This window comes from Melanerpes formicivorus, unplaced genomic scaffold, assembly GCF_026170545.1.
Source record: "Melanerpes formicivorus ecotype bairdi unplaced genomic scaffold, bMelFor1.0.p_v2 SCAF_35, whole genome shotgun sequence".
Classification (NCBI taxonomy): Eukaryota; Metazoa; Chordata; class Aves; order Piciformes; family Picidae; genus Melanerpes; species Melanerpes formicivorus.
The window spans coordinates 4,700,528-4,713,525 of record NW_027142387.1 but is presented as its reverse complement, the minus strand read 5'-3'; the positions used below and the strand labels follow the sequence as shown (position 1 = coordinate 4,713,525).

The window sequence follows — 12,998 nt, the reverse complement described above, 5'->3', positions numbered from 1 at the left end:
CACAGAATGGGTTGGGGGAGACCTTCATGATCACCCAGATCCAACCCCCTGCCATGGCCAGGGACACCTCCCACTAGCCCAGCTTGCCACAGGCCTCATTCAGCCTGACCTTGAACACCTCAGGATGACCAGGGAATCCACAACCTCCCTGAGTAGCATGTTCTGGTGCCTCACAGTCTCAAGCTGCACCAGGGGAGGTTTAGGCTGGGTGTTAGGAAGAAGTTCTTCACAGAAAGAGTGATTGGCCATTGGAATGGGCTGCCCAGGGAGGTGGTGGAGTCACCATCACTGGAGGTGTTTAGGAAGAGACTTGATGGGGTGCTTGGTGCCAAGGTTTAGTTGACTAGATGGTGTTGGGTGAGAGGTTGGACTTGATGATCTCAAAGGTCTTTTCCAACCTGGTCCATTCCATTCCATTCCATTCCATTCCATTCCATTCCATTCCATTCCATTCCATTCCATTCCATTCCATTCCATTCCATTCCATTCCATTCCATTCCATTCATTGTCCAGACCTGCATTCACAGGGCTTGTCAGAGGAAAGGGAAGTAGTCCTGCTCTGCTCACTGGGAGGTGGCTGTAGGAATGTAAAGTTCAAAAAAGGCCAAAAGGCTGAGATTTCAGTAGTGGAGTCCCCATCCATGGAGGGGTTCCAGACATGTGTGGCCATGGCTTTTGGGGCCATGGTTTAGTGGCCATGGTGGTGTTGGGTTGATGGTTGGACTGGGTGATCTTAGAGGGCTTTTCATGGTATCATAGTATCAGTCAGGGTTGGAAGGGACCACAAGGATCATCTAGTTCCAACCCCCCTGCCATGGTCAGGGACACCCCACACTAGATCAGGCCAGCCAGAGCCTCATCCAGCCTGGTCTTAAATACCTCCAGGGATGACCCAAACAGTTCTGTGACCTTTCTGCAGTGGTTTTAGGCACTGTGGAACTTTCTCTCCTTCCTGTGGGTCAGCTTCTCAGCTTCTTCTTCTGACAGGACTTGTGAAGCAAGCTGAAAACTTGGCTTCTGTAAACTGCCTTTGATTTTCAGGACTGCTGCCCACCATGGGCTCCACATTTCAGGCAGCAGCAGTAATGAGGGAGCCTTATGTGCTAATTGGCCATTTCACTGTTAATGTAGGCATGGATTTTTTTTTTTTTTGGTATTTTAATTTGCATTGCTGCAATTAACAGCTCAGTGTGGGTTTGCTGTGCTGGAGAGCAGCACTGGAGGTGGACAGAGGTGGCAAGAGCAGGGTTGGGACTGTAAGGCACTTGGAGAAATGGTGTCAGAAATAATCATTGGCTGCTTTCCATACATTTTCTGTTGGTGCTTTTCAGCGCTTGGAAGGTGCCAGAAGCCTTCTAAAGCTGTGCTTGTCTTAGTCTCTGGAAGAGGAGACTAAGGGAGACCTCATCTCCCTCTACAACTACCTCAAAGGAGGTTGGAGCCAGGTAGGGGTTGGTCTCTTCTCACCTCACCAAGTGACAGGAGAAGAGGAAGCAGCCTCAAATTGTTCCAGGGGAGGAACCCTTCCTGGAATGGGTTCTTGGGCATGGTCACAGGCTGCCCAGGTTGTTGGTGGGGTCACCATCCCTGGAGGTGTGTAAAAGCTGCATGCTGAGGGACATGGTTTAGTGGCAGTGGCTGAGCAGCAGTGGTGGGGTTGTGAGCTCTGGGTGAGCTGTTGGACTCTATGATCTCTGAGGTCTCTGCCAGCCTTCACAGTTCTGTGATTCTATGCTGCTTAAAAAAAACAGAAAGGCATTTCCCTGTGAGCTGTCATCTGCTTGAGCCCTCAGGCCCTGAGGGGAGATGAAATATCTCCATATTTTATTGTTGTAAAGCTGGGGTTTCTTTCTTGGCTCCATGACCTCATAAAATTGCAAAACCAGATGGGCTCCATTTCTCTTCTGAGAACCAGGATGAAAAATGAGGAGGGATGAGGTTAAATTCTGAGGGGCCATGACCCCTTTCATTGGAGCCCAGCCCTGTGCTCTGTGTGGTGCAGGCTGTTTCAGCACTGGGTTACCACAGCCCTTCTCCCACCTTCCCAGCACACCAGGCTCCTCTGAAGGAAGGTGTGAAATGCAGCTCTGATTCTCTTCATGTCTTTCCTCCCAGCAATGCCTAATTTGCAGGGAGGTGCTTGGAAGGGGAGTCTCTCTGGGCTGTGCAGTTGATCAGTGATGTGAGGAGCAGACTGGAGCTGAGAGCAAGGCTTGTTTTGCTTTCATAATGCACTCAAGGCAGAGCAGAACCCACCCAGAAATCTTCTGTCAGAGGCACACTGTCTGCTGGCACACCCCCAGAGCAAAGGCCTCCTAGCCTCCCGGGACCAGACCTTCAGCTGATGGCTCAGGAGCTTACAAAGTATCAGCAGCAGGACTGAAGTTGTTCACTGGGCTGCAGGTTTATTTAATCTGCTGGCTGTGGGACATCAAATCCTCTTCAGCAGGCTGTAGTGAATGGTAGTTCTTGAATAAACAAAGTGAGAAAAGGCTGCTGATGCCTGAGGTGGACTCCAGGAGTGGCTGTGGGCCTCTGTTTCTCCTAGAGCAGGGCTCCCAGCACGGATCCTCCATCACGGGGAGTGTTTTTGTTCAGGTGCTGCCTGCTTTGCTTTCCTCCTCTTTGTGCTGGAGCTGCCAGGAAATGAAACAGTGGTGGGAAGGCTCAGCAGGCAAATGAAAAGGGAGAGCAGAGAGCCTTTGTCAAATTAAAAATGGATGAGCTGTGAAAAATGGCTTTCTTCAGGAGAGAGAGTAAGGGAGCCCACGTCTGGAGTAATGGATGCTATCAGTAGTCATTGATCTCCAGCCCTGCCGTTGTTTCTCAGAGGAAATTAAAGTGTATTAGGATTTCTCCTAAGGAAATGAAGTGCCAGAATGATCCCCCAGCCTGTGCTGGGAATTTGGCTGCCATGGATTTGTTTATTGCTCCCTTGTACATGTCACAGAGCCATCAGATCCTGGGGGGTGGAAGAGCCCTTTCAGATCACCCAGTCCAACCGCTCTCTAACTGCCAAGGCTGGGGTTAAGCCATGGCCCTCAGCACCACGTCTCTGCTTCTTGGAAGCAAGGAGGAAATTCTTTACCATGAGGGTGGTGGAACATTGGAACAGGTTGCCCAGGGAGGTGGTGGAAGCTTTATCCCTGGAGACATTCAAGGTCAGGCACGATGGGGCTCCGGGCAACCTGATCTAGTTGGGGATGTCCCTGCTGAGTGCAGGGTTTGGGCTAGATGACCTTTGGAGGTCCCTTCCTGTTCTGAGGTTCCCTCCGTGTATTGAACACAGGGCATGGCAGGGAGTCCTGAGCTGCTGCTGAGTGGATGAGTTAGAACCAAGCCATGGTTCATGGCTGCTGCTGTGCAAGCCTTGCAGGCTGTGATGCATCCAGCACCTTCTTTGTTCAGTGTGGACAGTGATGGCCAGAGCATGAAGTGCTGGAGAGCATTCCCTAGTGCTTGTTCTCCCCAGAACTGCACACAGCCTCCCAGCAGCTCTGACACAGCTTCAGTTCCACTGGCTGGGCTCTCTGCTTGGCTGCAGCAGGAGGACAGCTGTTGGCCTTTAGTCTTTGGGAAGGCACAGGAACTGGAGGGGAGGTGGCTGGTGGTAGGAAGCCCCTCCTCCACCTTCCCAGGCTGGAAAAGTGCTCAGGCAGCAAGATGTAAGCATTGTGTGCTCACCTGGGCATCTCTGCATGGACCTTTAGGCTTTTCTGCACACTGGCCATTCAGGGGTTGAAGTTTGGATGATCCCTCCTGAGCTCTGCCTGTTCCAGACGGGGCTGTCACTCTTCCCGTGGTGTAGCCATGGAAACAGACAGGGAGCCCTTCACGAAAGTGATGGAACATGCTGGGCTAATTACTCCAGCCCTTCAGTTCTCTGTCACTTGAAGGATATGGTTAAATGAATTTTGCATGAGTAAGCACATCTGGATGGGGAAAGGGTGGCAAATAGGGAGCAAATTTTCTTGCAGAAGGATATTTGACAAAACCCACCCTGGTAGCTGTCATCTAGAGGCACCTGGAGCATCCAAACAAGAGCTGCAGGAGCTTAGTAGTGCTCCATGTGTGGCTATCCAAAGCATTCTTGCTAAACTCTTCAAATCATCGCTCCAAGAAGGACATTGAGTGGCTGGAGCAGGTCCAGAGGAGGGCAAGGAAGCTGGGGAAGGGGCTGGAGAACAGGGCTGGTGAGGAGCAGCTGAGGGAGCTGGGGGATGTTTAGCCTAGAAAAGAAGAGGCTGGGGGGGGGACCTCATGGCTCTCTACAGCTCCCTGAGAGGAGGCTGGAGGCAGGTAGGGGTTGGGCTCTTCTCCCTAGGAACAGGACATAGAGCAAGAGGACAGGGCCTGAAATTGTGCCAGGGGAGGTTTAGGTTGGAGATGAGGAAAAATTTCTTTGCTGCAAGAGTGGTCAGGGATTGGCACAGGCTGCCCAGGGAGGTGGCAGCATCACTATCCCTGGAGGTGCTCCAGAAATGTGTAACCATGGCACCTGGGGACATGATTTGAATGGCCATGGTGGTGGTGGGTGGCTGGTTGGACTGGATGATCTTAGAGGGCTTTTCCCACCCAAACAATTCCATGATTCTCTGTTTCAGTGCTTTTTAAAAGTGGTGCTAATGTTTCTGTACCAGTAAGTCACCACCATCCCTGGAGGTACTCCAAAAATGTGTGGCCATGGCACTTGGGGCTGTGGTTTAGTGGACATGGTGGTGTTGGGTTGACTTGTGGAACCCCTGGTCTTAGAGGGCTTCTCCAGCCTCAGTGGTTCTATGGCTCTGCTTTAGTGATGCCAGTGTTTGGGTAGCTCTTTGTTCAGGCAGCCCAGAAGACCAGGCCAGCAGCATGCTCTCCTGATTCTCATGACTCCTGCAAGTCCAGTGTTCCCAGTGAGGGAGAGGAGGGTAACAGGCCAGGGACTGTGACTGTTTGGAAAATATGTTTGCAGGGCTGTGATGGGAACAGTAACCACAGCCCTGAAATATTCTTCCATTCCCAGAAGGAGCCAGGCTGCTGTAGAACTGTTGGAAGAGTGTGGTCTCTGCTGCTGCTAGCATGTGAGGGGCGCTCCCAGAACCTTTCCAGTTTGACATGGGATAGCTCATGGTTGGACAGCAAACTGGATTCCTGACAAGCTGAAACCAAAATGGATGTCAGCAGGGTATCTCCAATGGATCCAAGGTTTCATGGAATCATGGAATGGTTGGGTTGGAAAAGCCCTTCAGGATCACCCAGTCACAGTATCACAGTATAAAACTAAGGTTGGAAAAGACCTCGAGGATCATCAAGTCCAACCTATCACCACAGACCCCATGACTAGACCATGGCACCAAGTGCCACGTCCAATCTCCCCTTGAACACCTCCAGGGATGGTGACTCCACCACCTCCCTGGGCAGCACATTCCAATGATGAACAACTTGCTCGGTGAAGAACTGTCTCCTCACCTCGAGTCTAAACCTCCCCTGGCACAGCTTGAGACTGTGTCCAACCATTCTCTGGCCCTGCCAAGGCTGGGGCTAAGCCATGGCCCTCAACAGCACATCTCTGTCTCTTCAAACACCTCCAGGGATGGGCATTCAGCCACCTCCCTGGCAGCCTGTGTCTATGCACCAGAACAAGAGGACACAGTCTCAAGCTGTGCCAGGGAAGGTTTAGGCTGGATGTTAGGAAGAAGTTCTTCATAGAAAGAGTTAATAGTCATTGGGATGTGCTGCCCAGGGAGATGGTGGAGTCACCATCACTGGAGGTGTTTAGGAAGAGACTGGATGCAGCACTTGGTGCCATGGTTTAGTTGATTAGATGGTGTTGGGTGATAGCTTGGACTTGATGATCTCAAAGGTCTCTTCCAACCTGGTCTGGTCTGGTCTGGTCTATTCTATTCTATTCTATTCTATTCTATTCTATGCTTGGGCTCCACCAATTCTCCGTCTCTATCCCACAGGTCTCGCAAGAGCTAAGTCCGTGCCCAGCCACACCTATTCCAATGAAGTGGTGACCCTGTGGTACAGGCCTCCAGATGTCCTTCTGGGATCCACAGAGTATTCCACCTGCCTTGACATGTGGTAAGTGTAGGACCCTTGCAAGAGACTCCTTGTAGCAGCTTGGGCTCTGAGTTGTTTTGTTTGTTTGTTTTCCCGTGTTAAATAGGGGGGGGGGGGGGTTGTGAAGGGTCTGGGGAACAGGGCTGGTGCAAAAGGTATGGAATTTGGGAAACTGCATGGCCCTGGAACGTGCCAGGAGAGGTTTAGGTTGGACACAGAGCTGGTGAGGAGTAGCTGAGGTGCCTGGGGGTGTGTAGTCAGGAGAAGAGAAGGCTGAGGGGAGAACTCATTGCTCTCTACAGCTCCCTGAGAGGAGGCTGGAGCCAGGTAGGGATTGGGCTGTTCTGCCTAGGATCAGGAGATAGAACAAGAGGAAGTGGCCTGAAATTGTGCCAGGGGAGGGTTAGGTTGGAGATGAGGAAAAAATTCTTTGCTGCAAGAGTGGTCAGGGACTGGAACAGGATACCCAAAGTTTCACTTGAACTTAAGGAGAAACTTGTTTGGTGTGAGGGTGCTGGAGCCCTAGAGCAGGCTGCCCAGAGAGGTTGTGGAGTCTCCTTGTCTGGAGAGATTCCAAACCCTCCTGGACAAAGCACTCCTGGGCAGCCTACTGTAGATGAACCTGCATTAACAGGAGGGTTGGACTGGATGATCTCCAGAGGTCTCTTCCCACCCCTTCCATTCCATGATTCTGTGACTGCCAGCACTGGTAGTTTGCTTGCAGGAGCTGTAGCTGCAGGTCACTTCTGCTTCTCTGGCACACCAGGCAGTGGGCTCTGCTGCAGACTGGGGCTTTGCTTACATACCAGCTGCAGGCAGCTAGGCCATAATTACACTGAAACCATTTGGGGGCTTCCCAGAGCAGGAAGAAGTGAGGCGTGGAGAACACAGGCTCCCATCAGCCCCCCAGGTAATTCAGTCACTTGGCAGCCAAAGGCTGTTTGCAGCATCAGCATTTGGCTGCAGCTGGCATCGTGTCCTCCTGGCAGGCAGTCTGAGCTCTGACGTGTCCTTAGCCATGGTCTGAACCACGACAGTACCAGGAGCCACCTCAATAAGATTCAAATAATGTGGAGGCAGAAGCAGCAGCTGCTCCTTCCAGCTAGGAAAACAGCAGACAGAGACTTGGCTGCTTTGCTATAGCCATGATCAATGGCATTCCATGGTGGTTCCCAAGGGGAGGAAGGTGGGGTCCTGCTGAGCTGCATCTCAGAATGGTTTGGGTTGGCAAAGCCTTTTCAGCTCATCCAGCCCAAACAACTCTACGAAGGCTGAGGCTGAACCATGGCCCTCAGCACCACATCTCTGCCTCTGGGTAACACCTCCAGGGATGGGCATTCAGCCACCTCCTTGGGCAGCCTGTGCCAGGCTCTGAGAACCCTTTCAGTCAAGAAGTTTCTTCTCATGCCCAGTCTAAACCTCCCCTGTGGCACCCAGAGGCCATTTCCTGTTCTGTCCCTCCTTCCTAGGGAGAAGAGCCCAACCCCCACCTGGCTCCAGCCTTCTTTCAGGGAGCTGTAGAGAGCAATGAGGTCTGCCCTCAGCCTTCTCTTCTCCACACTAAACACCCCCAGGTCCCTCAGCTGCTCCTCACCAGACCTGTGTCCAACCTAAACCTCTCCTGGCATATGCCAGGGCCTTGCAGTTTCCCAAATTCCACACCTTTTGCAGTTCCAGTCCTCTCAGTTGTACCCAACCCCCCCAGCCCTCCAAAGCCAGCTCCCTGGGAAGGATTCCAAGTGTTCAGCCCTGGGCAGTGGTGGGAGCAGGTGGCTGAGGCTCAGCCTGGTTTTCCACTCCATTTGCTGGCGGAGGGCATTAGGGGAGTAACTCAAAGCTAACCCCCCCGTGCAGCTTTGCCTTCTCCTGCCTTCCTTCAACAAACAGCCCCTGGCAGTGACAGTGATGAAGATGTAGGAGCAGTGGTGGTGGCAGGCTGGTGGTGCAGAGCAGTGGCTTTGTGGTGTGCTGCTGACAGCTTCTGATCCAGCATTGCTCTCTGAAGACATTCTCCTAACCAAAAGTGCACCACAGAGCTCTGAGAACCTTTGACCTTTTTCTTCCTCTTTTTCCCTCTTGGTGAGGGCTTGCTAGTGACTAGGAAAGTGGCTTTGCATTGCCTCTGGTGGAGCTGCTCCCAGTCTCTGAGTTTTACACTCCCTGGAAAGGCCAGGCAAGGAAAAGAGCTTCAAGGGATGAGAGGTTTTGGAATGACTAAACCCCATGGACAGGTAATAGAGAAGCACAGGGAAGAAACCCAACCCCCCCAGGTGCACCTGTTGTGTTTATTCCTGACAGGAACAATAGCTGCTAGGAAATGAAGTCATTCCCCAGGGTATGAAAGCTCTTTCCATCAGGATTCTGGGAATGCACCTGGGCTGCTCACATGAGGAGGTCACCAGGGATGTCTGACTGTGGAGTGCAGCTGGCTTTCACTCTTTGCTAGCAGCTGCTGGTTTATTATTTTAACATTATCATTATTTGTTTGCATTTGCTGTTGGTTTGCTTTTTACAAATCCCTTCTTTCACAGAATTCTCTCCCGAATGCAAGCCATGACCTGTCAGTAGAGATTATAGTGCAAGAACCTTCTCTAGATGGTGCCTGCCCAAGACATCACCCAAGCTTGGCTGCTTCTCACTATTCAGTCAGAGGCAGGCTGGGGAGTCCCTTTCTCACCTCAAGGATCTGTGTTACCCAGAGGCACAAAGCCCAGCCCAGCATTCAGCAAGCTCATTCTAAGGCAGTGCCCCCTGAGCTGCAAACCCTCCACAATAAGAATGGGCATTTTCCTCAGGCATTCAGCTGCCTTTGCCAGGCCTGCTGCCAGCTGCAGTGCAGGATTAACTCTCTCAGCTGTGCTGTCAGCTCCTGCTCTGTGGAAGGCTGTGTGGTGACAGCCAGGGTGCCAGGAAAGGAGGACAATGGAAGAGCAACATTGGATGGTATGGCCACATATGGTCTTGTCATGGAGACATCAATAGGGTTAGTCACACTCTTTGTCCTCAGAGGGTAAGCCACCAGTGGGACATGCAATGGCTGTCACTTCTGCTTCACAAGGTTCTAACTGCCACTGGGCAGCTCTCTGAGCAACGTGGCAGCATCTGACTGACTTCTTCAAATCCAGGAGGTCCTTCAAGGGGGCAGAAAAAAATGAATTGACATTGAGGGGCTGGAGCAGGCCCAGAGAAGGGCAGCAAAGCTGATGAAGGGCCTGCAGAACAGAAGCTTTTTGACTGAAAGGGTTCTCACAGCCTGGCACAGGCTGTCCAGGGAAGCAGCTGAATGCCCATCCCTGGAGGTGTTTCCAGGAGGCAGAGATGTGGTGCTGAGGGCCATGGCTTAGCCCCAGCCTTGGCAGAGTTAGAGAACAGATGAGCTGAAAGAGCTTTTCCAAGCCAAAGCACTCCTTGGTTCTATGGACTGCAGCACGGAGAATGGACTCTCCAAAGCTGAGAGAAGTTTCTGTGCTTCTGTAAGTGGAATCTCAATAACCTGTGGACTTCCTGCATCCAAGAGGCACAGCACAGGAGCAGCCTGCATTTGCCTCTTTTCTGCATGAAGAAAATCGATGAGTTTCTTGTTCCCTCAGCAAAAAGGCTTTGAAGAGGGGCTGCCCCCCTTGGCTAGCCACAGCCTGCAGAATTCCTTGTACATTTTAACCTGGACAGTTGCCTTTGATGGAAGTTGCCTGTGCAGGCCCCTATGGATGGTCTGCAGCAAATCACACACAAACCCTTTCAAAGCAATGCTCTGAGTCTCTGAAAACCAGAAGCTGTGACACCAGACAGAAGCTTCATCTTCAGGTGGCCAGCAGGCCTCCAGCTCAGAGGCTGTTTGTGTTCCTCTGCTCAGTCATTTTACTAACCTTTGGTTTCTGTGTGAGTTGTTTGGTTAACTCCAGTGCTCTTGCCCTCTCCTCCCAGTTCCTGACTCAGTTCGTGACTGGGTAACCCAGAGGCCAAGACAGTGCTTTCCCAACAGGAATGTTTCCTCCAGCAGCACTGCTTGCAGCTCCTTCTTGGTATTTGGGTTGGCTGCTGCTTGTGCCAGACCTGCAGAAATGGACAGTTTGCTAAATGGATGATGGACAACAACAGAACTTTTCTGTTGCCTGCAGAGCATTTCTGTGCTGAGGTTTCTCTGCAGGACATCCCTTCAGTGATGCCCTGCTTGCAGCAGATGTCTGCTTTCTGCCTTCAGAGCCAGGGCTCAAAGCTGCTCTTCTTTAGTCTAAATTCAGCTGGTTTAGTTCTCATCTGGAAGAAATGGCTGCTGACTGAGAGCTTCACTTTTTGCCTTGCCTGTTTGTAGGAGTGTGACTAAGACAAATGGTGCCTCTCTGTGCCTAATGAAGCTCTAACCAGGCTAGATGATGAATGGCACTTCAGCCACTTCAGCTCAGCTGCTAACCAGCAGAAGCAGATGGAACAGAAATTTTGACCTCTCTTGCATAAACACCTGAGCTACTCTCAAATGTGACCAGAATCACAGAATTGTTCTGGGGCCAGGCTGGATGAGGCCTTGAGCAACCTGCTGTAGTGTGAGGTGTCCCTGCCCATGGCAGGGGGTTGGAACCGGATGGTCTTTAGGGTCCCTCACAACCCAAACCATTCTGTGACTCTGTGTTTATTGTCTTGGAAGGATTTCTGTGAGTGCTTAGACTTCTCCAAGGTGAAGAGAGGCTGAGGGGGGACCTCACTGCTCTCTACAGCTCCCTGAAAGGAGGCTGGAGTCAGCTGAGTGTTGGGTGCTTGTGCCTAGCAGCAAGTGACAGGAGGAGAGGAAATGGCCTCAATTTGTCCCAGGGGAGGTTTAGGTTGGCCATGAGAAGAAACTTCTGGACTGAAAGGGTTTTCACAGCCTGGCAGAGGCTGCCCAGGGAGGTGGCTGATTGCCCATCCCTGAAGGTGTTTCCAAGAGGCAGAGATGTCTGTGATGCTGTGAGAGGTTATCCAAAGCCTGGTGATGGCTGCAGAAGCCTTGTTGCTGGCCATGAAATGCTAAGGTTGGATGTTCTCTCCCTTCTGTTTCCCTCTAGGGGCGTGGGTTGTATCTTTGTAGAGATGATCCAAGGGGTTGCTGCTTTCCCAGGAATGAAAGACATCCAAGATCAACTTGAAAGGATATTTCTGGTGAGTTCTTTCTTGCTGGTGTAATGTGCCTGAGACAACAGAGGAATGGCTGATCCATGTCCACTTGTTTCTTCGTGTCAGAAATGATGCAGCCAAGGATCAGGAGCTTTTGCCTTTGGGTGTTTTAGGTTGTCAGCAGCTGCAGATAGTGAGAACAGTGTTGAAATAAGAGGGGATCATTTATTGATGCTGCTTCTTCACACACCTTCAAATACAAATCTGGACTGGGTGGTTTTATGGCCTGTTGTAAATCAGAGGTAATTCATTAAGCTCTCTAATGGAGGCCTCTAGTTCCCCTTAGCTAAATAGCTTCAGTCAGTGCCTTCCTGAATTGCTCCAAGCATCATTAAGGGTCTAAGTTATCTACTCAGAAGTTACCAAGCAAAAGGATTCTTCCTGTCTGGGTTTCTGTTGGAACAGGAGGGTTGAACCCATCCCTTCTGCAGTGAGCCATATGAAGCATGATGGTAACAGCTCTGCAGGCCAGAATGGATCAGGGTCTTGCACCACATGACTGAAACAATCAACCCCTCAGTCAGCAGTTGGGGAGCTGGGAACCAAACAGGTCCCCCAAGGAGAGACTTTGCATAGAACCAGAGAAGGGTTTGGGTTGGAAGTGACCTCCACAGTCCAACCCCCTGCCAGAGCAGGGTCACCCAGGGAAGGTCACAGGAACACATCCAGATGGGGCTTGAAAGTCTCCAGAGAAGGAGACTCCACCACCTCTCAGGGCAGCCTACTCCAGAGCTCCAGCACCCTTAAATTATAGGAGTTCCTTCTGTTCAGATGAACTTCTGATGGTCCAGTTTGTGACCCTGACCCCTTGTCCTTGTCCCCTCACTTTACATCACAGATGGTTAAGCTCAGATATGCAGAAGGCTGTGGCTGATTTTCCTGCATTTATAACATTCCATGGAGAATCTTCCTTTCTGATTTGCTCAGAGGGGTTGCAGAGCTGCAGACCAGACCTCTCCGTTCAAACTGAGGAAGCAAGAATCTCTTCTTTAATCCAGGGGCTCCCTCTCCTGGTGCATGAGGAGCTGGGCACCGGGAGCTTGGTGCCTGCAGCAGGTGACTGAGCAAATGGATCGAATGCCACCGTGTTGGTGGTATTTCCTGAAGTGTCTCTAATGCAAGAGCTGTGCTGTCCCAGACAGCAGCTGTGATGTCACATCCCAGGGGGTTGTGGGGGTTCAGAGTACAGGGACAAGTTTCTCTTATTCACAGACTTCCCAGAACTGTAAGGAGGGTCCTGCAAGCTGCCTTTGCAAATCACCCTGGTGAATTTGCATATGGAATCACAGCCTCCCAGCATGGTGGGGCTGGAAGAGACCTCTGGAGAGCATCCAGTCTGACTCTCCTGCTAAAGCAGGGCACCCAAGGTGGTTTGCCCAGGTTCATAATGGCCAGGTGAGGATGGGAGCTCTCCAGAGAAGGAGACTCCACAACCTCACTGGGCAGCCTGCTCCAGGCCTCCAGCACCCTCACACCAACCAAGTTTCTCTTTGAACTGCAGTGAAACCTCCTGGGTTCCAGTCTGTGCCCATTGCCCCTTGTCCTGTCACTGGGCACCACTGACAAGAGCCCAGCCCCATCCTCTTGCCCCTCACCCTTTAGCTCTTGCTGAGCATTGATCAGATCCCCTCTGGGGCTGCTCTGTCCCAGGCTCAGCAGCCCCAGGGCTCTCAGCCTTTGCTCCTCAGAGAGATGCTCCAGGCCCCTCAGCAGCACCAGGACCCTCCCAGCTGGACTCTCTCCAGCAGTTGCCTGTCCTTGAGCTGGGGAGCCCAGCACTGCACACACTGCTGGAAGAAGGG

General features: G+C 51.8%; 1 protein-coding gene across 6 annotated transcripts in view; it reads left to right on the top strand.

Moving 5' to 3' along the window:
- CDK14 (cyclin dependent kinase 14) overlaps positions 1–12,998 on the top strand; it is a 116,371-nt gene that overhangs the window by 53,608 nt on the left and 49,765 nt on the right. For all 6 annotated transcript variants that reach the window (XM_068156908.1, XM_068156906.1, XM_068156909.1 and 3 more), the window contains 2 exons: positions 5,949–6,069; positions 11,088–11,181. In XM_068156908.1, coding sequence (XP_068013009.1) covers positions 5,949–6,069; positions 11,088–11,181 — 215 coding nt within the window. The remainder of the gene's footprint in view (positions 1–5,948; positions 6,070–11,087; positions 11,182–12,998) is intronic.